The sequence below is a fragment of the Brassica rapa genome, chromosome A10, assembly GCF_000309985.2.
Source record: "Brassica rapa cultivar Chiifu-401-42 chromosome A10, CAAS_Brap_v3.01, whole genome shotgun sequence".
Classification (NCBI taxonomy): Eukaryota; Viridiplantae; Streptophyta; class Magnoliopsida; order Brassicales; family Brassicaceae; genus Brassica; species Brassica rapa.
In genome coordinates this window covers 5078603-5105906 of record NC_024804.2, presented here as the reverse complement: position 1 = coordinate 5105906, position 27304 = coordinate 5078603, and the positions used below count along the sequence as shown (strand labels likewise).

The following is a 27304-nucleotide window of genomic DNA, read 5'->3' as shown; positions in this document are numbered from 1 at the left end:
ATAGGATATTTATTTATTTTTTAACGCTAATTTATTATGATATTACAATTATTATATTAGAAAGATTACATAGACGATTCGACAACCGACAATACTACCTGTCTTATGAAGACCTACGCCTAACTACATCACCTGAGCCGTCCTATAAAGATCCACGCCTGGCCAAATTTACTTGCACCATGTTGAAGATCCCTTGTAAGTTTTTTTTTCCGTAGTCTGCATAATTGTTTAATAAACCGCTTTCTCCGGAACTTGAAACCTGGATTTCTTGTAATCTGCAATAAATTGCATAGTCTGGGATTCGAATCTCAGACCTGGGTGTAGAAGCCTTTAAACCTTAACCAGTAGAATATTGATTTGGCTTTTGTATGTACAAAATTCAGCTCATTTTCTTGAGTTTATGCCAACGTTCGAAAGCGTTATGGGTCCGGTAACCTCGAGCCTAGCACCTAACAAAAAAATCGTGGATTAGACGAGTTTAATTGAAACCTAGTTTTAAGACTTTATATTATTTTGTTAGATAAATATTAAATATTTTAAAAGCAAACGTAACGTTGGTGATAGAGAAGTGGTTAGTTGTCTTTATATTCTTATAATAAACCTGAGTTCAAGCCCAGACATTATATTTTTATTTGTTTTTAACATAAAAATTTAATCAGTGGTAGAATAAACATTGTGTAATCATCTTCTTCAATCTATGGTAGAACAAACATTGTGTAATCATCTTCTTTCTCATGTGTGTATGTTCCAAACCCTAACATGGTGGCCACCTCTCTTTTTCTTTTTTCTTTTTTTCATTGTTTTCTTCCACTATATTTATAGCTAAAATTGATAAAGCCACTAGAAAACTTTTGGTTTTAAGTATAAACAAGTTTCTGACCTGTCTTTAAAAGGGCGGGTGTATTTTTGTTTTACTTTTTTTTGTGAAATTTATTTTTTGTATTTGTGTTTTTTAGTCGTAGTTGTGTTTTTGTATAATATTTCTCTTAAATGATTAATAAAATATTTTAATAATTATATTAAAATAGTTGGACCACACCTATATAAATAGGTCATGTTCCTATTTTAGTAGAAGGGCGGGTATGGTTTTATTTTACATTTTTTAGCAATTTAATTTTTGTATTTGTGTTTTAGTCATATTTGTGTTTTTTTGTATAATATTTCTCTTAACGGATTAATAAAATTTTTTAATGATTGTATTAAAATAGTTGGACCACACCTATATCAATAGGTCATGTTCCTATTTTAATAGAATAGATGAACAAAATCTTGAGTTTTTTTTAAAGATCGCTGAGTTTTTGTCCTATTGGTACCAAATCATGGCGGTTGGGGGCCGACGAACGATTTTTCGGCGAGTAAGCTGTTTTAGGCGCCGCATTTTTGAACAGGGATTTAAGCCATCTCATACTCAGTAGTTAGATTTTTCAAGGCTTGACACGCGATTGTTTTAAAAGTTTTTTGGTGTTGATTTGTCTACTATTTACATGGCTTATTTTATCTATTGGCTGACCATTGATTTTTATCAAAAATTTCATATTGTAAAGCCGTTTTTTTTTATTACTCACTACAAGAAAAATGGCTTTAGTTAGCGGCCAAAAAACTCTATCTAACGATACGATAGCGGTTTATGAAGTGATGTATCATCGCCCGTGATAGTAGGTAAGACACATTAGATAGCGGTTTTTGTACTGCTATTTTATTATCATATACAATAGCGTTTGTATGTTTGCAATTACATATTTTTTAGTAGCATATAATTTTTGTTATTATTTATATTATTATAAAAAAACAAAAATACAATTCGAAAAATACAATTAAATAATATAATTTATTAATTTTCATTTACAAAATAACTGAATTTGGTTTATAAATTAAAATCGTTTTACAAAATTAACTAAATTAAAAAAAAACTAAACCTAAAAAAATTCCACAGTTCACACCTAAACCTAATTTGGTTGTTCTCCAACGAGCCGCCATGGGACTTTTGACGGAAAGCAAAGCAGTCTTCAGCGAGGACGTGATGTAGGGTTGTCGCAGAGGAGGACCCATCTCCGGCTAGTTGTTGAGGAGAGGAGCAGAGGAAGCGTATTTGAGAGGAGGAGAGGCCGCACACAGAGGAAGAGAGACTTGTAGCAGAGCGGTCACAAAGTAGAGGAGCAGAGTTGTCACGAAGCAGGGGGGAGGCGTCACTTCTTCACGGAACAGAGGAGGAGGCGTTACGGTTAAGTCTTAGCCACCACAGAACTAAAAGATAGAGAGATAATAGAGTAGATGGGATGCTCCTCCTCTGTCGTTGAGGGAGACATATCAGAAGATAGCGACAGCAGAGATGTAGAGCTCGCGACAGGTCGAGATCCGTGACGGGAAGACGTTGGCAAGCTTGAGCAGAGGTGGAGAAGAGATGCGATATAGAGAAGAATATGAGAGGTTGGCGGCAGATGGAAACAAAAGAGACAAGAGAGAGAGAGAGAGAGGAAGACACACATATTGACTTTGATGAGATTGTAGAGAAGAAAAAAGATGTGCATAGAGAGATGATGTCATAGTAGTGAAGAAGACAAAGATTAAAAAATTGTTTCAGATCTGAAATTAAAAAAGAATAAAAGAAATTAAAAAGAATACTGAATTGTGGTCTGATTGTATAAAAAAGAGGCGAGAGAGAGGAAGAAACACAGATGAATGAATCTGAACCATTGAATAAATTAAATCAATGGTCTACACTTTGTAATCCACACACTTTTTGTTTCAGCCAATGAAAAAATAGAAGGAGGATTACTATGGAAGAGTTGTTAACACAAATGGTCATTTTATGTGTTTTATTTACCCTGGAGAGTACATTGTGCTACACAGACACTTTTATGTGGTTGAAGACCAAATTATCCTCTGAAAAGCAAAACAAGGATTGGTATTTAAGTAAAACGATGTTCAATGCTAGTTAGGTTGAGAAAAGGCTGGTTACAGATTTTGAATTTTGAATAAAGCAGCGATTAGTTGGTGGACCCCATAGGATGTTAAATCCAATTGATAAATTATTTCTTGAGCCCGTAAAAGGCAAATAATTTTTTTTTTATCTGTAAAAAATTAAAAGTGACAGTTTCTGCGAGAGAGAATGACGGAGAAAAAAAAGACAAATGACGAAATCAAAATCGACGGCGGCCCATGTATGCATGCGTAATCGACGATGACGACGAAGAAGAAGCGCTCAGGAAAGGAGAAAGCAAAAGGTGAGTTTATTTGTGGTTTTCCAATTGGCTCAAATTTAGGGTTTCTATGTAAGATTGTTCTTGGATTTGACGAGTTTCTTGTCACGGTACAGAGGTAGCGACGACGGTTGAGGAAGAGGTGAATGATAGGATACCAACCCGTTTGTTTGCGGCGGTCTGGTTTCCGAGTAGGAGGCTTAACTGCTACTCATCGTTGGAGTACCTTCTGCTGGTGAGGGGTGTGCTTGAAGGTAGTGAAGAGGCAGAGAGGTTAAAGATGGTATGTAATCGAGGACGAGGCAGCAACAAAGAAGGCGGAGGTGTTAGAGGCTGAGTATGATATTCAGGTAACTAGTTGTACACATGTACGAACGTTTTAGGTTGTACATGCTACATGTGATGTACATGTGTACACTACGAACTTATGTGTACATGTGTACTATATGAACGTATGTGTACATGTTTACTTTGCATATTATGCTTGTATAGTTTGCAATAGAGCTGTGTATTGATTTTGCTTTGATTTGCCGTGTTTCTATATTTGCAGCTGACTGTGCAACCTATGATGGAGTGTGGGGAGGAGAAGGAGGATGGTTGGGAAAAATTTAACAGTGAGAAATTTTGATCGTCAATAAGGCTGGACACAGATTTTTAATATCTATGCGATGTAGACAGATGTTAAGGTTACATTTATTTTTGATGTTTAACTATGCACTGAAGGTCTAAGTGAATTTTTTAAGTGGGTGTGCGGATATAAAGATGTACAATTGAATCTCATAAATATGTTCGTAAAGTAGAATATTGATGTACAGTAGAATATTGATTTGGCTTTTGTATGTACAAAATTCAGCTCATTTTCTTGAGTTTATGCCAACGTTCGAAAGCGTTATGGGTCCGGTAACCTCGAGCCTAGCACCTAACAAAAAAATCGTGGATTAGACGAGTTTAATTGAAACCTAGTTTTAAGACTTTATATTATTTTGTTAGATAAATATTAAATATTTTAAAAGCAAACGTAACGTTGGTGATAGAGAAGTGGTTAGTTGTCTTTATATTCTTATAATAAACCTGAGTTCAAGCCCAGACATTATATTTTTATTTGTTTTTAACATAAAAATTTAATCAGTGGTAGAATAAACATTGTGTAATCATCTTCTTCAATCTATGGTAGAACAAACATTGTGTAATCATCTTCTTTCTCATGTGTGTATGTTCCAAACCCTAACATGGTGGCCACCTCTCTTTTTCTTTTTTCTTTTTTTCATTGTTTTCTTCCACTATATTTATAGCTAAAATTGATAAAGCCACTAGAAAACTTTTGGTTTTAAGTATAAACAAGTTTCTGACCTGTCTTTAAAAGGGCGGGTGTATTTTTGTTTTACTTTTTTTTGTGAAATTTATTTTTTGTATTTGTGTTTTTTAGTCGTAGTTGTGTTTTTGTATAATATTTCTCTTAAATGATTAATAAAATATTTTAATAATTATATTAAAATAGTTGGACCACACCTATATAAATAGGTCATGTTCCTATTTTAGTAGAAGGGCGGGTATGGTTTTATTTTACATTTTTTAGCAATTTAATTTTTGTATTTGTGTTTTAGTCATATTTGTGTTTTTTTGTATAATATTTCTCTTAACGGATTAATAAAATTTTTTAATGATTGTATTAAAATAGTTGGACCACACCTATATCAATAGGTCATGTTCCTATTTTAATAGAATAGATGAACAAAATCTTGAGTTTTTTTTAAAGATCGCTGAGTTTTTGTCCTATTGGTACCAAATCATGGCGGTTGGGGGCCGACGAACGATTTTTCGGCGAGTAAGCTGTTTTAGGCGCCGCATTTTTGAACAGGGATTTAAGCCATCTCATACTCAGTAGTTAGATTTTTCAAGGCTTGACACGCGATTGTTTTAAAAGTTTTTTGGTGTTGATTTGTCTACTATTTACATGGCTTATTTTATCTATTGGCTGACCATTGATTTTTATCAAAAATTTCATATTGTAAAGCCGTTTTTTTTTATTACTCACTACAAGAAAAATGGCTTTAGTTAGCGGCCAAAAAACTCTATCTAACGATACGATAGCGGTTTATGAAGTGATGTATCATCGCCCGTGATAGTAGGTAAGACACATTAGATAGCGGTTTTTGTACTGCTATTTTATTATCATATACAATAGCGTTTGTATGTTTGCAATTACATATTTTTAGTAGCATATAATTTTTGTTATTATTTATATTATTATAAAAAAACAAAAATACAATTCGAAAAATACAATTAAATAATATAATTTATTAATTTTCATTTACAAAATAACTGAATTTGGTTTATAAATTAAAATCGTTTTACAAAATTAACTAAATTTAAAAAAAACTAAACCTAAAAAAATTCCACAGTTCACACCTAAACCTAATTTGGTTGTTCTCCAACGAGCCGCCATGGGACTTTTGACGGAAAGCAAAGCAGTCTTCAGCGAGGACGTGATGTAGGGTTGTCGCAGAGGAGGACCCATCTCCGGCTAGTTGTTGAGGAGAGGAGCAGAGGAAGCGTATTTGAGAGGAGGAGAGGCCGCACACAGAGGAAGAGAGACTTGTAGCAGAGCGGTCACAAAGTAGAGGAGCAGAGTTGTCACGAAGCAGGGGGGAGGCGTCACTTCTTCACGGAACAGAGGAGGAGGCGTTACGGTTAAGTCTTAGCCACCACAGAACTAAAAGATAGAGAGATAATAGAGTAGATGGGATGCTCCTCCTCTGTCGTTGAGGGAGACATATCAGAAGATAGCGACAGCAGAGATGTAGAGCTCGCGACAGGTCGAGATCCGTGACGGGAAGACGTTGGCAAGCTTGAGCAGAGGTGGAGAAGAGATGCGATATAGAGAAGAATATGAGAGGTTGGCGGCAGATGGAAACAAAAGAGACAAGAGAGAGAGAGAGAGAGGAAGACACACATATTGACTTTGATGAGATTGTAGAGAAGAAAAAAGATGTGCATAGAGAGATGATGTCATAGTAGTGAAGAAGACAAAGATTAAAAAATTGTTTCAGATCTGAAATTAAAAAAGAATAAAAGAAATTAAAAAGAATACTGAATTGTGGTCTGATTGTATAAAAAAGAGGCGAGAGAGAGGAAGAAACACAGATGAATGAATCTGAACCATTGAATAAATTAAATCAATGGTCTACACTTTGTAATCCACACACTTTTTGTTTCAGCCAATGAAAAAATAGAAGGAGGATTACTATGGAAGAGTTGTTAACACAAATGGTCATTTTATGTGTTTTATTTACCCTGGAGAGTACATTGTGCTACACAGACACTTTTATGTGGTTGAAGACCAAATTATCCTCTGAAAAGCAAAACAAGGATTGGTATTTAAGTAAAACGATGTTCAATGCTAGTTAGGTTGAGAAAAGGCTGGTTACAGATTTTGAATTTTGAATAAAGCAGCGATTAGTTGGTGGACCCCATAGGATGTTAAATCCAATTGATAAATTATTTCTTGAGCCCGTAAAAGGCAAATAATTTTTTTTTTATCTGTAAAAAATTAAAAGTGACAGTTTCTGCGAGAGAGAATGACGGAGAAAAAAAAGACAAATGACGGCCTATGTATGCATGCGTAATCGACGATGACGACGAAGAAGAAGCGCTCAGGAAAGGAGAAAGCAAAAGGTGAGTTTATTTGTGGTTTTCCAATTGGCTCAAATTTAGGGTTTCTATGTAAGATTGTTCTTGGATTTGACGAGTTTCTTGTCACGGTACAGAGGTAGCGACGACGGTTGAGGAAGAGGTGAATGATAGGATACCAACCCGTTTGTTTGCGGCGGTCTGGTTTCCGAGTAGGAGGCTTAACTGCTACTCATCGTTGGAGTACCTTCTGCTGGTGAGGGGTGTGCTTGAAGGTAGTGAAGAGGCAGAGAGGTTAAAGATGGTATGTAATCGAGGACGAGGCAGCAACAAAGAAGGCGGAGGTGTTAGAGGCTGAGTATGATATTCAGGTAACTAGTTGTACACATGTACGAACGTTTTAGGTTGTACATGCTACATGTGATGTACATGTGTACACTACGAACTTATGTGTACATGTGTACTATATGAACGTATGTGTACATGTTTACTTTGCATATTATGCTTGTATAGTTTGCAATAGAGCTGTGTATTGATTTTGCTTTGATTTGCCGTGTTTCTATATTTGCAGCTGACTGTGCAACCTATGATGGAGTGTGGGGAGGAGAAGGAGGATGGTTGGGAAAAATTTAACAGTGAGAAATTTTGATCGTCAATAAGGCTGGACACAGATTTTTAATATCTATGCGATGTAGACAGATGTTAAGGTTACATTTATTTTTGATGTTTAACTATGCACTGAAGGTCTAAGTGAATTTTTTAAGTGGGTGTGCGGATATAAAGATGTACAATTAAATGTAACATCGATACGTCGTGGGTCAGTGACACTGAGAACACTGGAGCTTCTTGGCTCCTTCGTAATAGTTCAGGGGAGCCTCTGGTGCATAGCCGACGATCCTTCTCTGCCATTTCTAATAAGCTTGAGGCAGAGCTCTTAAGTTTTTCATGGGCTATAGATTGTCTCTCAGACTTACGTTTTGGTCAAGTTGTCTTTGAATCATCATCTTACCTTGCGGGTGAAGCGATCCTCAGACCTGAAATGTTCCTTGGTTTTCAAGACCTGTTGGCTCATATCCGTGATAAACTGAGTGGCTTTAGATTGTGGAACATCTCATATGCACATCTCCAAGGCAATAGATGCGCCCATGAAATAGCTCTAAGTGTCACTAGGGATCAGCGGTATCAATCATACATAGCTCGTGGTGGACCATTTTGGCTACGATCGCTGATTGAAGAGGATGCAAAGGACGACACATGAAGTCTCTTAATGGATAAGACCTTATCCATGACTGGTCTGGTCTCCTTCTTCACCCTCCCCTCTGTCTGTGGTGTCACGTTTCTATTTCCTTTGCTTGTTTCTGGTTCCTATTGGTTCCCTTGATTTATTTGCTTGTGTTTTGTTTGTTTTCAAACTGGTTTGGACTGAGGTCTATCTCGTCCCCCCCTTTTTTTATTTGAATGAAAGTTACTAAGAGTTAAAAAAAAAAAAGTATGAGAAAATAACTGGTTGTACATGTGTACAAGAAACAAAAAATGTACAAGTGGACAAAGGTAAATAGTAGAAATGACATAATAGAGTGTACGTGTGGTGAAATAAATTAAGTGAAATTTACAAACACATGATTCATGGCATTAAAGTGTGTGCAACAAAAATGTGATAGTTTTTTTTCATATTCATAGGCATGTAAACTATTGGTGAGTTGCTGGCTGTACATGTGTACAGATTTACAAAGTTAATGGCCATGAATAAATTAAGTGAAATTGGGGAAAACATAATGATGTAGAATGAAAGTATATTTGCAAACTGAAACAGAGCATTCTTCGCAAAGGCTGGGGTGTTCAGATGGAAAACCAACAAATAAAAAAAAATGTGTTTAAGAAATATGTACATAATCAATTTGATGTATACACTTGTTATCCAAAATAGTAATATCAAAAAATTGAAATGTAGAAATCATTTCGAAATGCATAGCATTTCAAAAGTATTACAAGCAGCTCAATAATGAACATATTTATATGTACACTTGTTTACCGAAATTGACATGTACACTTTACTATGGTGTAATATTCAATTAGACACCCACCAATTTATAACATGCATTTACAAGTAAAACGATCAAATGGTGAATATGTGTACACAAAATAATTACTATATCCATATATACAAAGATTCTATGTACAACGATTCACAAACATATATTGTACATCAGATCGGTAAATTTATCACATTTGCAAGAACATGAGCTGAAGAAACCACATTTGATATAAGCTTGAATCCACAAGACTTATAACACTAGATACTTTGAGATTTAAATCTTGATTCCACAAACTATTCTAACTCGCAAAACAAAACTCTCAAAGACAATACATTGAAAACATAAGCTTTTTGATTGATGGTTGGAAGATGAATGAGAAATACAAAGGTTCTTAGCTTTCTTAGGCTATCAGAACTGACCTCCAATGGTCTAGACTGACAAAACAGAGGAAAATATTATTTAGAAACAAATAATCTTCTCCCATTGATGAGTTTAGCCGTTAGGCTTTAATTGGAGATTCTCCTTGAAGCAAATAATCATATCCCATTTATGAGCAAGGTATTCTTAACCCTTTCGATGGAAGACGTTGGCGACGATGGTTGCAGCATGAGACTTGGTTTGAGAATCGGTATTGAGGTTGTATAGATGAGTGATGCTTCGATGAGTGTAGTAGAAATTTGGGACTTATTTGCCAGCGGATTCGAACTGTGTAGTAAGCCATGTTTTCACCTCTGAGATTTGGCAGCTGCAGTCTAAAGAAAAAAAAGGTAACAAGAACTAGGGAGATGATGATTTTGCTTAATACAATGGAAATAATCTTGGTCGTAGATAGTAAAAGCACATCAGTTAATCTAATGGCTTTGAATATTGGTAGATATAAGTCTAATCAAGAGCTGGGAAAATAGATCTTGACCGTTGGAACTGGAGACAGATCAATGGTGGCAGTGAAAACCCACCACTTATCTGTTTTGTAAGGAAAATAGACTTTTATGATTGAACTAATAAATAACTAATTAAGTTAAGAATGAGTGGGAGTGGTTATGGAAAGTGTGTAGAAGAATGTGTCTTATAGTGTAATAAAGAAGATGAAATGTGTCCTAGAGCGTAAATGGTTTTTTTTAAGCAAAATGAGGATTACTAGTTATTGTTATTTTTATTGTAGTTTTAATATTATATGGAGATAAATAATTTAAGAAATTGCAAATATTAAGTTTCAGAGATTAGTTTAAACTTTTCGAATAATCTTTTTAGTATTGAGATTTCTTTTTAATTAATTGAAAGTTATATTAAGAGTTTGGAATTTAGAATAAAAAAAGGTACGAGTATAGAGTTAGAGGGTAAAGGTTTTGGGGTATTGATTTTTTATGTTTTGAGATTAATTTTTGAAAAAAAAATAATTTTTGGGTTTATAACTAAGAATATAAGTTAATTTTATGATTTCATGCTGAAATATTAGAGTTTAAAGTTTGTATTTAGAATTTAGGGTTTAAAACTTATTTAGGGTTTAGGGATTCAAAAAGTCAAAGATAACATTTTTAGTTATGTTTTGCTATTAAACGTAAGTGTGACATATAAAACCATATGATATCATAGTGTTTTCAAATATATCACTCTATCGTAGCATTTCAAAATATACAAACGCTATCTAAAACAAACAGGTATGTCAACCATATCACAATCAGAAAAAAAAACGCTATAATGCTGTGCTATTAAAACACAAATTTCTTGTACTGACGGGTGTATCCGATCAAAATCTGGTAGAAAAAAAAATCTATTGTTCTTGGATTGAATACAAAATGTGTGTTTCTCTGAATTTGGTTGATCAGATTTGGAAAATGGATCAAATCTGACATATCTTGTTGGCTTATGTATTTCATCTGCCAAAATATTGTCTTTTTACAACTTAATTCTTCTGTTCAAAATCAAATGGAACATTGTGGCTTATGAATTTTTTACAAGATCTCATCCTTTATATCTTTATCGTCTGGAACACTCACTTTAATCGGGAATAGACATGTGTAACCAGTTTACTTGTTCCAAAGCTTCCCATCCATGGCTGTCTTATCTAATGGATGTGGTACACAAGTGTAACTCATCCTTTCCAATCAATCATGTCGCTCTAGTGGAAATCTTGATACAAACCTCTGGTAGTAAGTATCATGTCAATACTTAGAAAACCACAAACCGTAAGCACTATTAGTGACCTCCAACCATTGATCACCTTATTAGTCTCTCAGACGTCGTCGTTACGTCTATTGAAGGCATCGGCAACTTGGTTTACCTTTCCTGGGAGGTAGACAGATTTTTAATTGTAGTCCGCTAACATTTACCCATCTGCATTGCTTCAAAGTCAGGTCTCCATTGGGTGAAGTTATACTTTAATCCTCTGTTGTCCGAGAACATTTGCACTTTCTCGTAATATATATGTGACCTCCAAATCTTAAATGCAACATCATGTGTTTGATAATTGACCTCATGTGTCCTCAATTTCCTTGATGCATAAGTAAGCATTTGTCTCTTCTGTATAAGCACACATCCTAGCCCCGTCCCAAAAGCGTCCGGGTAGACCATATAGGATACACCTGGCCTTGGTAACACTAGTACTGGTGCATGGGTTAGATGTTTTCTCAGTCTTGCAGAGCTCTCTTAGCACATTTTCTTGACCATACACACATTGCATCCCTTCATGTCATTATAGTCATAGGTCTAGCCGTACTTTTTTTTAACATTGGATTTTATTAAGCCATATAGGCAATCAAAGTTGTGAAGTTTCAGCAACGCTCAAACTCAAAAAGAAAAATGATGAAAATAACAGGAACATAACCCAAAAGGGACAAAAAAAATACAAGCCAGGATGCTTGTAGAGGTTTGAAACACATCGGTTAAGAAAACCAGAATATGTGTTTCTTAGGTAGAGGGGACAGATGATCCTTGTGCATCTATTTCCAGTTGATGTTGAAGCCAAGCCAGGCCATCCTCGGATATGTAAGACTGATATCTGTGGTTTGATGTCACGCTCTCTGCAATCTTCATAGCACTAACGTTTCTTGATGGTACCACATAGTCTAGGCTCCATGCTTGCATCTGTTGCAGCTTTGTGATGAAGTCCCGAGCAATGTGGGGGTGATTATCATCTACACTACGGTAAAACTGAAGCTGTTCCCGCGCTAGACGAAAGGAGGATTCAAATATGATCTTCTCAAAGCGTGTAGTCTTTAGACAATCTACTGCCCATAAAGTTGCCAGAAGTTCAGCTTCCTTTTGGTCGTGAACTGAAGAGTGAGATCGTCTGCTATGCATAATGACCTTTCCTTTCGTATCACGTAATCTCCATGCAGGTCCGCAATTTGTTCTACCATTGACCCACGAAGACCCGATGTTACATTTGAGAACACCTGTGGGAGGTGAAATCCAAAGAGCACCTGTGCTAGTTTTTACCCTCATGGTCGGAGTAGACTCAGCTGTTGGAAAGTTCACTTCAAACCATATGGCTGCGTCTTCCTCTGCTTTCTTGAGAATATCTGATGGCGCTATCTTGGTTCTTTCAAACACCATATTATTCCCAGCCTTCCACAAGTGCCATATAATCCAGGGGAAACCCCGTTTAAGGTTCAAGGAGAAATCTTTCCTTCTGAGACATGCAGCCAGGTAGTGGAGGTTCAAGAAAACCGAGTTGGAGGATAAGCCTGTCTAAGGAAGGGGTAGCTTTGCCTCTCAGACACCCTGAGCCACCAGGCATGAGAAAAGCATGTGGCATATTGTTTCTCTATGATCTCCACATAACTTGCATTTAGGATCGACTTGAATACTTCGTGATCTCAATTGGTCCGATACTGCTACAGCTACAGACAGAGTTCTCCAGATAAAGTGTATGATCTGAGGGGACGTGGGAAGTTTCCAGATATTATTCAAGAGATTTCGTTTAATAGGAGGAAGCTTGTTAGACATTGGAGCTTCAGAGCATCTTAACGATTCTAGGAGTCTATACCCACTTCGAGTCGAGTATACTCCATCTTTTGTAAATCCCCATCGCCATAGATCTTGATTATGTTGTATCATTTTCACCGCGAGGATGAGGTTCGCATCGTCCTCTACAAAGAGGCTTCTCACCTTTTGTACATCCCAAAACTCAGTGTTTGGAAATAGGAGCTCGTCAACACATAACGTGAGATCAACATCAGCATCTGGAAGGTACGTCGCTGGTCTAGGTAGAGGATCAATGATCCAGTTATCTGTCCAAACCTTTGTTTCTTTTCCATCACCAAGCTTCATGACCATTCCTTTTGTGATTAACTCTCTTCCATGGATAATGCTTCTTCATGCGTAAGAAGGTCTTGAGCCAAGTCCACACTCCATAAACGATCATGTCCTCCAATATTTGCTCTTTAGGACCCGAGAGACCAGAGAGTTTGGGTTCTGCAGTATGCGCCAAGCCTGTTTGGCTAGAAGGGATTGGTTGAAACTGCTGATATCATGGAAACCCAGACTGCCTTCATCTTTTCTTCTGCATAGTCTTTGCCAAGAAACCCATGCGATTTTCCTCCTGTTAGCTCCACTGCTCCACCAAAACTCCACCATGGCACTAGTAAGCTTATCACATACCCTTACTTACAAGTCCTTGCATATAATTCTTGTAGGAACTAGCCAAAACTACACCTACTTAACTTAGTGAGCAAATTCTCCTCACATAACCTCTTCAATCTACACCAAAGTTCCCACCATGCTCATCTTGTGGAATAGACTAATGCGTCTTCAATGATCCTTAACACACACTTATCCCAGTGATCTTAGAACCATCATTCATCCACTTCATAGAGGCATGTTATGCATCAATCAATTTAAAGAGGCATTTTTACAATCTAATAATGTCATTACAAGTCCATGATATTTTCTTCCAAATATATCTCTTTGATATCGAAATTTGATGATAGTCTAGTGCTCGAACTATCTCAGAGGACCCTAAAGCTTTTTGCTAGTTTTCTAACCACTCGACTCAATCCTCCCTAAACCATGCAAGGTCAAAAACTCATATACGTCTTATTTGCAACATGACATGTGCTCCTCCAAGATGTACTACTTGGTCGGATGAGTCTTTATCAACCAAGTTCTCTAACTGTTTCTTCAGTTAAATAATCTATGTGGTGATAATTTGATAGGGTTCCTTAACTTGGTGTGGTCACAGGTTCCACTCTATGGCATATGCACCATCTCAGTTCTGTGAGGGTCCTTGTACTTGCTTGAATACGTCCACGTACTCAGCTACTACGAGAATGGTATCCAGTCTCGAAGCTTCCACTTCCAAGTATGCATTGTTTCTCTTTCCCACTTGACTCTTCTGACTGCAACATCTAGATAGTAGAAATATATATCCTAATCTTTATTCCACTAATGATTATTTTTCCCTCCTATCGAGGAATCTGAACACATGCCCTGACACAATTCAAGTGTATGGCGCTTGGTCTCCGGTATGTCTCTAAAATCACGTCATATCCACTAAAACCTAACATTCTCAAGTTCCTGGCTAAGTCCTGATGATAGCATCGCTAACACACTGCCACATCCCTTAATTAGCACTGACACATCACTGAACGTTGATACGCTTCTCATCACTGACGTACCTCTAGATGCTGACACACCTCTGAACACTGATACCCTTCCAAACAGTGATCCACCATGTAACCACTTTTTTCTTTTGCCGCTCCGCCGTATTTATCCAGTCAAACCTCTTGTATAACATCTCTTTCCACAAACTCATTGAAATCCCGGTACAAAATAGGGTATTGATAGCATAATATGATAGCATTGTTTTCAAAATTGCTATGAAATATAAATTTCTGATTTTGGTTTCTACTAATAGTACTTAATTAATGCTATTTCGTGCTATTTAAATCCCTAAACACTAAACATGTTAAAATTGTTTTCAAAACTGCTATGAAAGATAAATTTCTGATTTTGGTTTCTATTCATAGCACTTAATTAATGCCATTTCGTGGATATTTGAATCCCTAAACACTAAACATGCTTCTTAACCCTAAATTCCTTACACAACCCTAAAACTCAGATCTTTTCTTATTTTAACTTTAAATCTTAAACATTAACTAGAAAAAAAAACTAATTTTTTCAAACTTTACCTCTAAACCTATATCAAACTTTTTATCATAATGCTACAATTTAAACTTTAAACTCTAAGCATAAACCATATACCGCCAAATTATAAATTTAAACATAAAATGTTATATTATAAAACTTAAACACTAAATATTCAACATAGCAAATACAATCTTTAAAAAAAAATTGAATTTTACTCTAAACCCAGAATTCAATACTCCAAACATTATATCATAACAATAGACTTTAAATCTAAATCTAATATTTTCGAAATCTAGTAAAAATATAATATAATCAAAATATAATTTAAAGTATGTACATATGTACTTTACATAAATCAATCTTTAGTTTTTCTTCTTCTCTCTTCTCGTTGGTCAGTTTTTCAATACTTGGATTGCAATTCCTGGCCCTTGATTATTTCTGATCAGATGGCCTAAAATCAATCTATTCCCTTCTCTCTATTTCCTCTCTCAATCACCAGTAGAAATCAGTCACGAGTGACTCTTCGGCGTTGGTGCAAGTGTTGCAAAGAATTAAAAACAAAACAAAAAGCTTAAACCAAGCCATGAGTTCTCATTAGCTGATGCTATGGGGGTGGGGGTTGGGGATACCTCTTTCTTAGTTTTGACAGATTTTCCTCAACTTTATGTAATTCTTTGTTCACACCCTTCATTTTCTTTTCTTTAGAGTTTACACTTTACACATAAATTTGCCTTCTCTCTATTTGATTTATGGATAATTTGTCAAAAACAACTCATGTTTTCATTTTAAATATAAACGTGTACCACATATTCAATCAATTGCAAAAAAACCTAAAATTGTGGTAAAATTACTATTAACCTTTATAACCAAACAAAAAATCAGAAATGTATTTTACGATTTTGTCTTTCGAAAGTCTACATAAAATAGAAAAAATCTACATATATGTAGACCAACTAAGAATTCTTCTACGTAGACTTATTTTGTAGTCTACATCGTAATTTGATCTAATAATTTAATTTTTAAAAATGCATAAAAATAAAATTAATCATCAATATAAAAATTAATATGAATTATGTAAATCTTATATAATTGGAAAAAGTAAAAGAATATATACTGATTTTTTAACCATGAGTTAGACAATGTTTATGGTTTAGATTTTGAATTGAGATTTTTTGTTGTACTAACTTAAATTTGCATATTAATGTTGAGTAGTTTATATTTTGTATATATTGATACTTGATACATTAATTGAAACTTTTTTGATTATCAAGCAAACATTTAGGTTTTGAGATATGTTGTTTAGGGTATAGCAGACGTACAATAAAGTCTACTTCAGTATAGATGTCTTTTCAGTATACTTTAACTGGGGTTTTTAAAAAAGAAAATCATTATTTTAAAATTAAATTTAGTTCGTTATGAATAAAAATGTGAAATCATATATTACAACTATTAAAAATTTAAAGAAAGAAATTTAGTAAATCATATATTAAAACTAGACAACAAAGGAAAATGAAAAAAAGAAAAATCGTTGTAGACTTACAAAGAAGTCTACTCACCAGTAGCAGTTTAACCCAACCAGATTTAACCAAGTTAATTTTAACCTAATCAAACATAAACCAAACTTTTTGAACCTAATGTGAATTCATATATTAAAATTATTAGAAGAATAAAGAACGAAACATTTAATTTTTTTTTATTTGTTTTTATAAAATCAATAAAGAATAAAAAAATCTAGTTGACTAATTTGTAATCTACCAAACCGGAAAAAATGAGATTACAAAAATCAAAATAATTTTTTTTTTTAATTTTAGTGTTTGTATGAATAAATTAAAATTATAATCTTCAAACCAATATTTAAAAGCTGCAATATCATATATTAAATTTTTTTAAAACAATTAAGAATAAACAACAATAATAAAATTATCATAGTAGACTTCCAGAAAAGTCTACTAAGTACACTTACAATAAAGTCTACTCCATAATTTTAATTTTAGTAGACTTCAAAAAAATTTCACAGTGTCGTAAATTTTAACCTAGTTAATTTTTTTCTCCCTATATAAGTGAAACTTACATAATCTCTCTCTAAAATGGATGCACAAATTTCTATAACTCTCTCTCCCTTCTCTCTAAAACTCTTTCGTTTATCTCTAAATTCTTTGAATGTGAAGAAAAACTTTTGTTTAATTTTTTTTTCTTATGCCTTTTTTCTGATATTATCTTGTTTACGTAGGTATTATCATTCATGGTTTTCATCTTCCCCTCTAAAAACTAAAATTTTAGATCTTAAATGTGTATTTTATGTTTATATTCAAATAAAGTTATAGATTCAAACTCTTTGCATTTACTTTGCTACTAATTTATCTTATAAATTCTATTTAAATTTTTCAGATTTAAAACTATTTTCACATTTCTAAAATTATAGATTTTTTTCAGATCTGAAATTTCTTTGATAGAATAGACTTATAATGAAGTCTGCTTATAAGTTAACCCCAAATTTTAAGCAGGCAAAAATATAACTTAAAATTTTTTGTCTTACATTTTATTTTAATACTTTTATCTTATTTTGCATGTATTTTCTTCCATGGTTTTTATCTCCTCCTCCCAAAAATGTAAGACTCACATCAATAGATTTTAAATGTGTGTTTTTTGTATTTATATTTAAATAAACAATATATAAACTCTATGTCTTTAATTTGTTACTATTTTTTCTTATAAATTATATTTTCTAAAGGTTTTTAGATTTAAAGTTATTTTCTTGTTTTTAATGTCTATATTTCCAGATATAAAAAATTTTACATAGAGTAGACTTCAAAGGAAGTCTACTTAAAAATTAAGATTAGTAGACTTCACTTTTAAGCAGACTTCATTAGAAGTCTACTCAAATATGAGTTTAACTTTTTCTTATATTTTTCATAATGTTATCTTATTTTGCAAGTATTCGTTTCCAAAATTCTCATATCATCTTTCTGAAAATGTAAGATTTATATCTATTCATTTTAAATCTATTTTTTGTGTTCACATTGAAGTAAATTTATAGATTCACACTCTATGTTTTTTCTTTGCTACTATGTTAAAAGAAAAATTGAAATATTTTCCATAATGAACTATATTCAAATTTTTGTTTTTTTTTGTAACAATTCAAATTTTCTAAATGTACATTTTTATATTTGAAAATTTTCTGTTAGTGTAGACTTCAAATGAAATCTACTTAAAAATTTAAGATAGTAGAATTCAATTAAATTCTACTAAACCATAAACTTTAAGTAGACTTCATAAGAAGTCTACTAAAATATGATGTAAATTTTTATATTATGTGTTTTTCATAATTTTATCTTATTTTGGAGGTACCATTCCAAGACTTCATTTGAGCCATCAACCTTATGAATAATCACACATTCTAAATTGTTTTAAAAAATTTCTTTGTAATAATGTATCATTATAAAATATTCATTTGTAAATAATTATTTCATGCATAATCTATAGATATTGTATTTGTTTTTAGTTGTTTTTTTGACTTGTATGATATTTTTAATTTTCTTAGTTATCAATTTTTTCAAAAGATACGCAAATATACCAAATAGTTAAAACCACCATAAGCTAAAACAATAACTAATACACATGTGAGAAGAAGAAAATAAATACAAAATTTCTAAGAAGTTTTAAGAGTAAAACTAATCACAAAAACTTTGCAATACGTCTCGAGTGTATACTTCAAACAATAAAACTACAGAAGCAGACTTCTAAGTGAGTCTACACTTATTAGTTAAAAACCTAATCAAACAAAAAAAAATTTAGTTCCATAATTATAACACATTAACTTTTAAAATTCATCCAAGACCATTAAGATTATTAACACACACTATAAAACAATTAAATCATGAAAAATGTGATGAATAATACACAAATGCACTTTTAATAGAATTTTTGACGTATACTTCAACAACAGTCTTACATTTGTAGACTTACAAAGACATCTAGACTTATAATCTAACAACATAGAGTCAAACCGAAAATTTGATTGTTTCATAATTATAACAAGTTATCTTTTGAAAATCATTCAAGACCATTAGGATTAACTAACACACACTGTCAAACAATAAAATTTTGCAAAAACTTAATGAATAATACACATATTCACTTTTAATAGATTTTTCTATGCAGACTCCATATTCGGTCTAAACTAGTAGACTTTCTTTTCAGTTTACATATGTAGACTGTCATATAGGTCTATTCTTTGGGTTAGTATTTTCATTTGCAAAATTCACGGGTTTCTATATTAAAAATAAGTTATGATTTTATACAAGTAGACTTTCTTTTCAAAAAACACAATAAAATGTTAGTTTTTGCAATTGACCAGAATTCACGCATAATTTGACTTTCAAAAGTAGACTTCATATGCAATCTACATTTTTTTTTCAAATAGGTTAGTTTTACAGTTTACCAAGTTTGACTTTCTACGAGTATATTAAAATGAACGTCTACTATGGGAACCAAAATTCACACCGTCGATTTCCGTAATCAAAAGAAAGTCAAGAAACCCTAATTTTCTCTGAGGTCCTAGATTCTCACCGAGAACCAACAACAAGTGACAAATAAATGCGGAAAATACGAAAAGACATCAAAACGAATATATAGAAAAATTATATCTTGTTTTGAATCCGCGTAAGAGCGTTGCGATCATTATAAAAGATTATAAAATTTTTGGCCGCAAGAGCTGTCAGCGAGTTACCTAGTTCTAGAGTCGCAGCTCGATACCAAAAGACGAAAAAGATACGAAAAATGTTTTGATTGACTTTGGACTGAACCTTATGAAAGGCTGCCTACGTACCACTTTTGAGGATCAAGCCGAATGTAGTTCAATTGAGAGAGTGGAACAAGAGATCGAACTGCATGTGCGAGTTCCTCTAGTAATCCAGTTCAAGTCATAGAAACAGAACATGTCGACAATAATGCATAAAGTTTCTAAGTGCAAAGAGTTCTAAAATTCTAAAGGAATCATCCTTGTGCTCCTTGTCTTGGATCTCCTTATATATGCCTCCAAGGTCGGCTATTTTTCCTTTTCTGCCCTTGATTCGAGTTTATCTTCTCGCGGAAATATTTCATTTTTCTCAATCTTTATGTTTATCCTTTTAAAATTGACATTTATCTTCTCCTGCGAATTATTGATAAACCGTCATAGTAGTTTCGGGCTTATTCTCGTCCAAAATCACAAGTGGGCTTTGAAACGTTTTATACCCTTTTTGTGCCGTTTTCGACTTTAGTGTTTTTACGACTTCTTCAAAAATTACTTTCGTAACGACGTCGGTTTTATGAAATAATTCAAACCAATCGTACAGCCGAGATAACTTATGGTATTAAGTTGAGTGTTATCGTTTTATATGATCGATTCAAATTTATACGAGAAAACCAGTCTACGATAATTTTATCATAAAGTTTCAACGGTAATTCCGAACAAGACGAAACAAGGGACATCTTGATCAAGGCCCGAAGGAGTAGCTAAGAGTGGATTAATCGGGACCGGTCCAGGTCGCCTGATGGTGAGTTGGATGAGGTTCATCCAACTTGCCATTAGGCGAGTTTGAGACGTGGTCGATCCAACTTGAGGTTGTCCGCATGTCAGCGAGTTACCTAGTTCTAGAGTCGCAGCTCGATACCAAAAGACGAAAAAGATACGAAAAATGTTTTGATTGACTTTGGACTGAACCTTATGAAAGGCTGCCTACGTACCACTTTTGAGGATCAAGCCGAATGTAGTTCAATTGAGAGAGTGGAACAAGAGATCGAACTGCATGTGCGAGTTCCTCTAGTAATCCAGTTCAAGTCATAGAAACAGAACATGTCGACAATAATGCATAAAGTTTCTAAGTGCAAAGAGTTCTAAAATTCTAAAGGAATCGTCCTTGTGCTCCTTGTCTTGGATCTCCTTATATATGCCTCCAAGGTCGGCTATTTTTCCTTTTCTGCCCTTGATTCGAGTTTATCTTCTCGCGGAAATATTTCATTTTTCTCAATCTTTATGTTTATCCTTTTAAAATTGACATTTATCTTCTCCTGCGAATTATTGATAAACCGTCATAGTAGTTTCGGGCTTATTCTCGTCCAAAATCACAAGTGGGCTTTTCAACGTTTTATACCCTTTTTGTGCCGTTTTCGACTTTAGTGTTTTTACGACTTCTTCAAAAATTACTTTCGTAACGACGTCGGTTTTATGAAATAATTCAAACCAATCGTACAGCCGAGATAACTTATGGTATTAAGTTGAGTGTTATCGTTTTATATGATCGATTCAAATTTATACGAGAAACCAGTCTACGATAATTTTATCATAAAGTTTCAACGGTAATTCCGAACAAGACGAAACAAGGGACATCTTGATCAAGGCCCGAAGGAGTAGCTAAGAGTGGATTAATTGGGACCGGTCCAGGTCGCCTGATGGTGAGTTGGATGAGGTTCATCCAACTTGCCATTAGGCGAGTTTGAGACGTGGTCGATCCAACTTGAGGTTGTCCGCATGCTGAAGCAGTCGTTGCTCGGTATTTTTTCTTATTAGGACTTTTCTGAAATTATATCGAGAAAGTTTCCATAAGAGATGCAATCTTGGACGTTGATTTCGAGATTATTATTTTTGACCCAATATCTACGAATGTGTAGACTTTACATGAAGTCTACTATTAAATCCGACGGGTTAGTTTTGCAATTAACCAAAATAAAATAGTAGACTTCATATGCAATCTAACCTTTTTTTAAGATTAGTAGACTGCATGTGAAGTCTAGACGTTTAATTAATTTTTGGTTAGTATTTAAACATTTTAGTCAAAAAAAAAGCCTATTGAACGAAGTCAAAGTTTTGGTCAAATGCAAAACTTACATTTTGTAGACTCTCCGATAAGTCTACAAAATGTAGATGTCTGATGAAGTCTACTATGAAAAGTCAAAAGTTTGGTCAAATGCAAAAGTAACCTCTTTTAGATAGAATTTTTAGTAAGTCTACTTAATTTTTGGTTTTTGTTTTCGAAGGTAGAGACATAGACTTTTAGGAAAGTCGGTGTTGCAAAAAAAAATAGTTTGGTCAATTATAAAACTAACATGTGCGTTGACAAGTAGACTGCATCGTAAGTCTACAATTATGCGTAGACATACAAAACAATCTATTATCGCGACACATATCTGAATAATGATGAAAATTATTTAAATTGTTATTTTTTCCGGTGTAAAGCTTGTTTCCACATTTTCCACCGTCCACACTCCAAATATTAGCAAAAAAACATTTTTGACGATTCACTACTGAAGAAACTCGTAAATATGATATTTGTGCCTATAAAACTAAAAGTTATGAGAGTTTTTCAGATGATAATTTGGGTATTTATGAATGAGCTTCCACTTAAAAATAAGTCTAGTGTAAATTTTATTTTCTTATGTTCTAGCGATTCAGTCACTCGTAAAACATACTAATTTCAGTCAAACGTATAAAACGATATAAAACTAAGAAATGATTTTTAAAATATTTCCGTTCATTTAGTTATAGTAAAAAAATTTAAACTTTGGCAAAAAAAAAATTCTTTAACGAAATGATGCGCCGAGAGACATATGGGCTATGGTTTTACTTGTGATACTAGGTAGTTGCCCGCGATTTCGCGGTTATAAGTATTTTATGAAAATTATATATTATGTTGATAATTTTATAATTTTGAATAATAATCATAACCATTAAAATAACATTTTTATTGGAAATAGTTTGAAAATAAAAAGTTTTGGTATTGTATAATCTTAGAAGATTATTGAGATATATTGTTAATTCTATAAATTTTATATAAATTTTCAAAAATTCTTTTTATGACATAAGTTTTGATTAATAAAAAAAACCAAAGATTAATGATCAAAAAGTTATTTTATAACACTTTCTATTTTGACATTAGTTACAAATAATTAATTAACAGTTATAGTAATACGTAAAGCACATGTATTTCAGCTAACACATAAAAAATTAAGTACGTAAAAGTATAAAATAATAAAGAATACAACCAAGAATATAACAAACAAGTTTTATTATTCTTCCCTGATGTTTTATATATGTATCTTTTCTTTTTTCCTATTTCAAAATAAGCATCAATTTTATTATAATCAAAACTATATCAATAAAGTCTTAACTCTAGTCATGTATTAATATATTGTTCTCTTTTTTTAGTTTATATTATAATAAACTTTTTTATTGATTAATATTATTTTAAAGAATTTATATTATAATTTTATTATAATCAGGGCTATAAGAATTATATTAATAGATTATATTAACTTTAGTCTCGTATTAGTATAATGTTCCAATTTTATATTATAATAAATATTTTCATTTATTAATAATATTTTAAAAGACATACTATATATTTTCTGTTTTTAAATATACAAATATTTTAATCATTTCTGAAATTAATAACTCAACTATATAATCAACATTTGTCAATGAAAAATGAATGAATGTTTTTAAAATTGTATATTTGACTGTTTTGCATTCATTGGACACATTTTAGAAAAAAACTTATATATATATAGTGAGTATAACAAAATATTATTAGGTTTAGGTTAATTAGTTTTCTTTAATCTATAATTTATTGTATCCACTATTAATATAAATATGTTAAAATTGTTTATATAATTATTTTTATCATACCATATGTATTTATTTAAATTTCTATAATGTAATCTATGATATTTAATTGTTTCTATAAATAAATTATGTTAATTCTTCTTTTTAGAAATGTTTAATTGTTTGTATGGTAATATAGATCAGGTAGTTTTAGGATTAGTTTCTTTTTTAAAATTTTAATTAAATAAATAAAAATTTAAATACCAACAGTCAATCAAATTAAAAGAACTATATCTAAACTTCACCTATAAATGATACCTAGGCAAAAATCACTTAAGCGACTTTCTCAATTAATATATAGTAGAATATTTCTTTCTACCTAACATCCCTTAACATCCCTATTAATAAGTAAATCAATGGCTAAGTACAGATTATCAAAAATAAATTTGAGTATTCACTATATCATTATAATTAAAGTGAACACAATTATATTGAATATGATTGCTTTCATCTTGTTCCCAAATAGAAAAAAAAGCCAAAATATTGTAATAGAGCAAAAAGAGGATAATAGTTGTAACAAAATGATTATACAAAAGATTCAAGACTTTGCGTTTTCTTTTTTTGTGAGGGGCGAAGGCTTTAAGCAACTTCTACTCAAGCCATCATCACCTTTAACCTTGGCGCTAGAACGCCTCCTGAAACTGATGACGTGTATGAGTCGGCCAATCCGTTTGCTCCACGTCAACAGTGGCCGTCGCATTAGCCGAGGAATAATCTCCTTCTTCGTGATATGTTGATATTGATGATCACATGAAGCCGTGGAATGTTCGAGCTGGTAACTTTCTTTTTCCTTTTCCCATGAAGTTGTTCCGTTGTTTTCGAAATTAATCGAAATGAATGAATCTATATAGACATTTGAACAAATTAGTTAAGCCACCTTGTAAGACTTGATCAATAATCTAAAATATTTGGTTGAAAAAACTATTAATAAATTTTATATTATCAGTATCTAATCCATGGACGGAGAATTTTAACATCCTATGTAAAGCAGTTAACACTCTAACAAGGATTTTATTTTATTTTTTAGTCTGTTTATACATACAGAATACTTTCAAAATAAATGAATATATGATATGAATAAAAGTTTAAATGATAAATTTAGAAAAGCCATGTTTTGATTAATTTGCTTTAGATATTAAAAAGGAATGGATCGGCCCTGTATATGAGTTAATGTTAAATAAATGGAACAAAAAATATATTACATTGTACCTTCTGGACTGATGATGGAGTTGGCTCGATGATCAGAATTGTGGTGTCGCAGTTGGAAGGAGCCAAGGAACGAGAAGAGTCTGATGTTTTTCTTCTTGGAAGATTTTTGGGAATAGATTTTCGGTTCTTGGATGGTATGGTAGGAAGGAGAAGGAGATGGAGCGTGTCTTCTCTGTAAATAAGCCAAGACTAGCAGCCTCTCGTTGAGACAGATAGGACACACACCTTCAACAAAATCTATTGGATGGATGTTACAAGAAGATGTTGAGCTTTGGTTCTGTCCTTTCATGACTTAGCAACGCGAGATGGAAAGAGGGAGGGAGAGAGCATTCGATGAGTGTGTTTGTTTAGAAACTTGGACCTGCATCTACTTAAGATGTTGAGAAGCACAATGTGTGTGTGGTGTCTGGATATATAGTTTAATGAGCTGTCACTGTATATCAGTGGAACGATTTAGAAATATTAGATAATAATCTGGTATTTAAATTGATTGATTCGACATATTGACATGATTGGTAATCATTACTATAGTTATTACTTATTAGGAAAGTAATAAAGAAAAACCTGTATGTGTCGTTAAATATTCTTCAAGTATATCTGGACTTCCATGTATGACAAACCCGTATGAATTTAGCTTTAAATAATTGAAAAAGTGCGAACTAAAAGTGTAGATGCTAACGGCGGATTTTGGCAGATTTTGATGAATAATTAGATATATTTTTGGTTGATTTAAAATCTGAAAATTGATAAAATCATTGAAAATATATTTTATAAAAAATAACAGAAATAGTAAATGGTATAATATATCGGTAGTGTACATAATAAATACATGTGATCGATATCTATTAATTTGATTGTTTTATTCGGGTCTGGGTTTGATTCATGATATTTTTTATTTAAATAATAAACTAACATTTTGTATTTGACGAATAGTTATATACTAGGTGTTTTGCCCGCACGTGCGGGCTTAATCGTTTAAAAATATTATTAGCTTATATTTTGTTAATTAAAATCAATATGATAACTTATTATTTATGTTTTTAGAAAAAAAAAAATCAAACATGAAATTATATATATATATATATATATGACTAAAAATTCATTAAAATATATATGTTTATTATTGTGTTGAAACTTTAAAAGAAAACATTCACATATTAGAAATATTTTCGAAAATATATTTATACAAAATGTTTTTAGATGATTAATCTTAATTATAAATTTTTTATATGTTATTTTCAAACTTTTATAACTGAAAAAATTATGATAACAACACAATATATAAGAATTATCTTATTTAGAAAATTTTTAATATTATTAAAATAAATTTGTTTTTAATTATAAATAAAATTCATTAAAATATATATGTTTATTATTGTGTTGAAATTTAAAAAAAACATTAATATATTAGAAACATTTTAGAAAATATCTTCATAAAAAATGTTTTTAGATGATTAATATTTAATAATTATATATTGTTTATATGTTATTTCCTAGCTTTTACAATTGAACAAATAAATTTTAAGATAACAACACAATATAGAAGAATTATTTAATTTTAATTTTTTTAATATTATTAATAAAAATTCGTTTTTAATTATAAATAAAATTTATTAAGGGTAATATTGACTTTAACCACTTATTATAAATTTTTTATATCTTATTTTTAAGTTTTATAATTGAAAATATGTTTTAAGATAACAACACAATATATAAGAATTATCTTATTTAAAAATATATCATTAATAAAAATTCCTTTTTAATTATATAATAAAATTCATTAAGGGTATCATCGACTTTGACCACTTTAACTTTTAACGTGAGAGCTCGATTAAGAAAATTTACTTCGCAAATAATAGTATAGATACACAACTGATCAATATAGTCATTTTAAAAATTCACACATATTTTAATATTATTAACTCAGCATATGTCTTTCTTCAAATTGGACTAATAAACTATACTAGAATTTGATCCGCACCTCCGCACGGATATTTGATTTAATTTTTGTTCAACGTAAACTCATAAAATACTAGATTTATAAAATAAATTTATATTTTTTTTTTATGTTTTGTAATTTACATGCAAAGTAAATATATTATTTTATAATATAGATGTTGGATAATAATTTTTTTATTTGTACATAATATTATATTTAAAAATTATAATTTGATGAAGTTTGATGTAATTGTACTTTTTAAATATTAACCTGTTGTTCTTTGTTAATTTATTTTAAAACTAGATCTTTTGTCCGCACATACGGGCTTAACCATTTTACAAATATATATTAGTTTTTAATTTATTAATTTAAAAATCAGCATGATAACTTATGATTTATGTTGTCAAAAAAATTAAATCAAACATTAAATTATATATATATATATATATATAAATATAGGACTTTTTGCAGAATTGACCTACAACTTATAGTCAAACACAAAACTAACCTCTTTTTTTTGAAAATTGGTTTTGCCCTATTCACCCCACAAGTTCATATA

The 27304-nt window shown here is 31.9% G+C and overlaps 2 protein-coding genes and 1 long non-coding RNA gene across 3 annotated transcripts; 1 reads left to right on the top strand and 2 right to left on the bottom strand.

Annotated features, from left to right (window-relative positions):
* Nucleotides 1-102: 102 nt before the first annotated feature.
* On the top strand, nucleotides 103-10614 carry LOC117128964. The gene is made up of 2 exons (XR_004452488.1): nucleotides 103-3224; nucleotides 3317-10614. It is a non-coding gene; the product is annotated as an uncharacterized LOC117128964 (long non-coding RNA).
* A 1159-nt stretch (nucleotides 10615-11773) lies between these two features.
* Nucleotides 11774-12421, bottom strand: LOC103847745. Its single transcript, XM_009124831.1, has one exon. The coding sequence runs from the start codon at nucleotides 12419-12421 to the stop codon at nucleotides 11774-11776; it is 648 nt and encodes a 215-aa protein (XP_009123079.1).
* A 9061-nt stretch (nucleotides 12422-21482) lies between these two features.
* On the bottom strand, nucleotides 21483-25894 carry LOC103847723. Its single transcript, XM_033282066.1, has 2 exons — nucleotides 24807-25894; nucleotides 21483-24440 (listed from the first exon to the last, which is right to left on the bottom strand). The coding sequence occupies exons 1-2, from the start codon at nucleotides 25093-25095 to the stop codon at nucleotides 24136-24138; spliced, it is 594 nt and encodes a 197-aa protein (XP_033137957.1). The 5' UTR covers nucleotides 25096-25894; the 3' UTR covers nucleotides 21483-24135.
* Between the last annotated feature and the right edge of the window lie 1410 nt (nucleotides 25895-27304).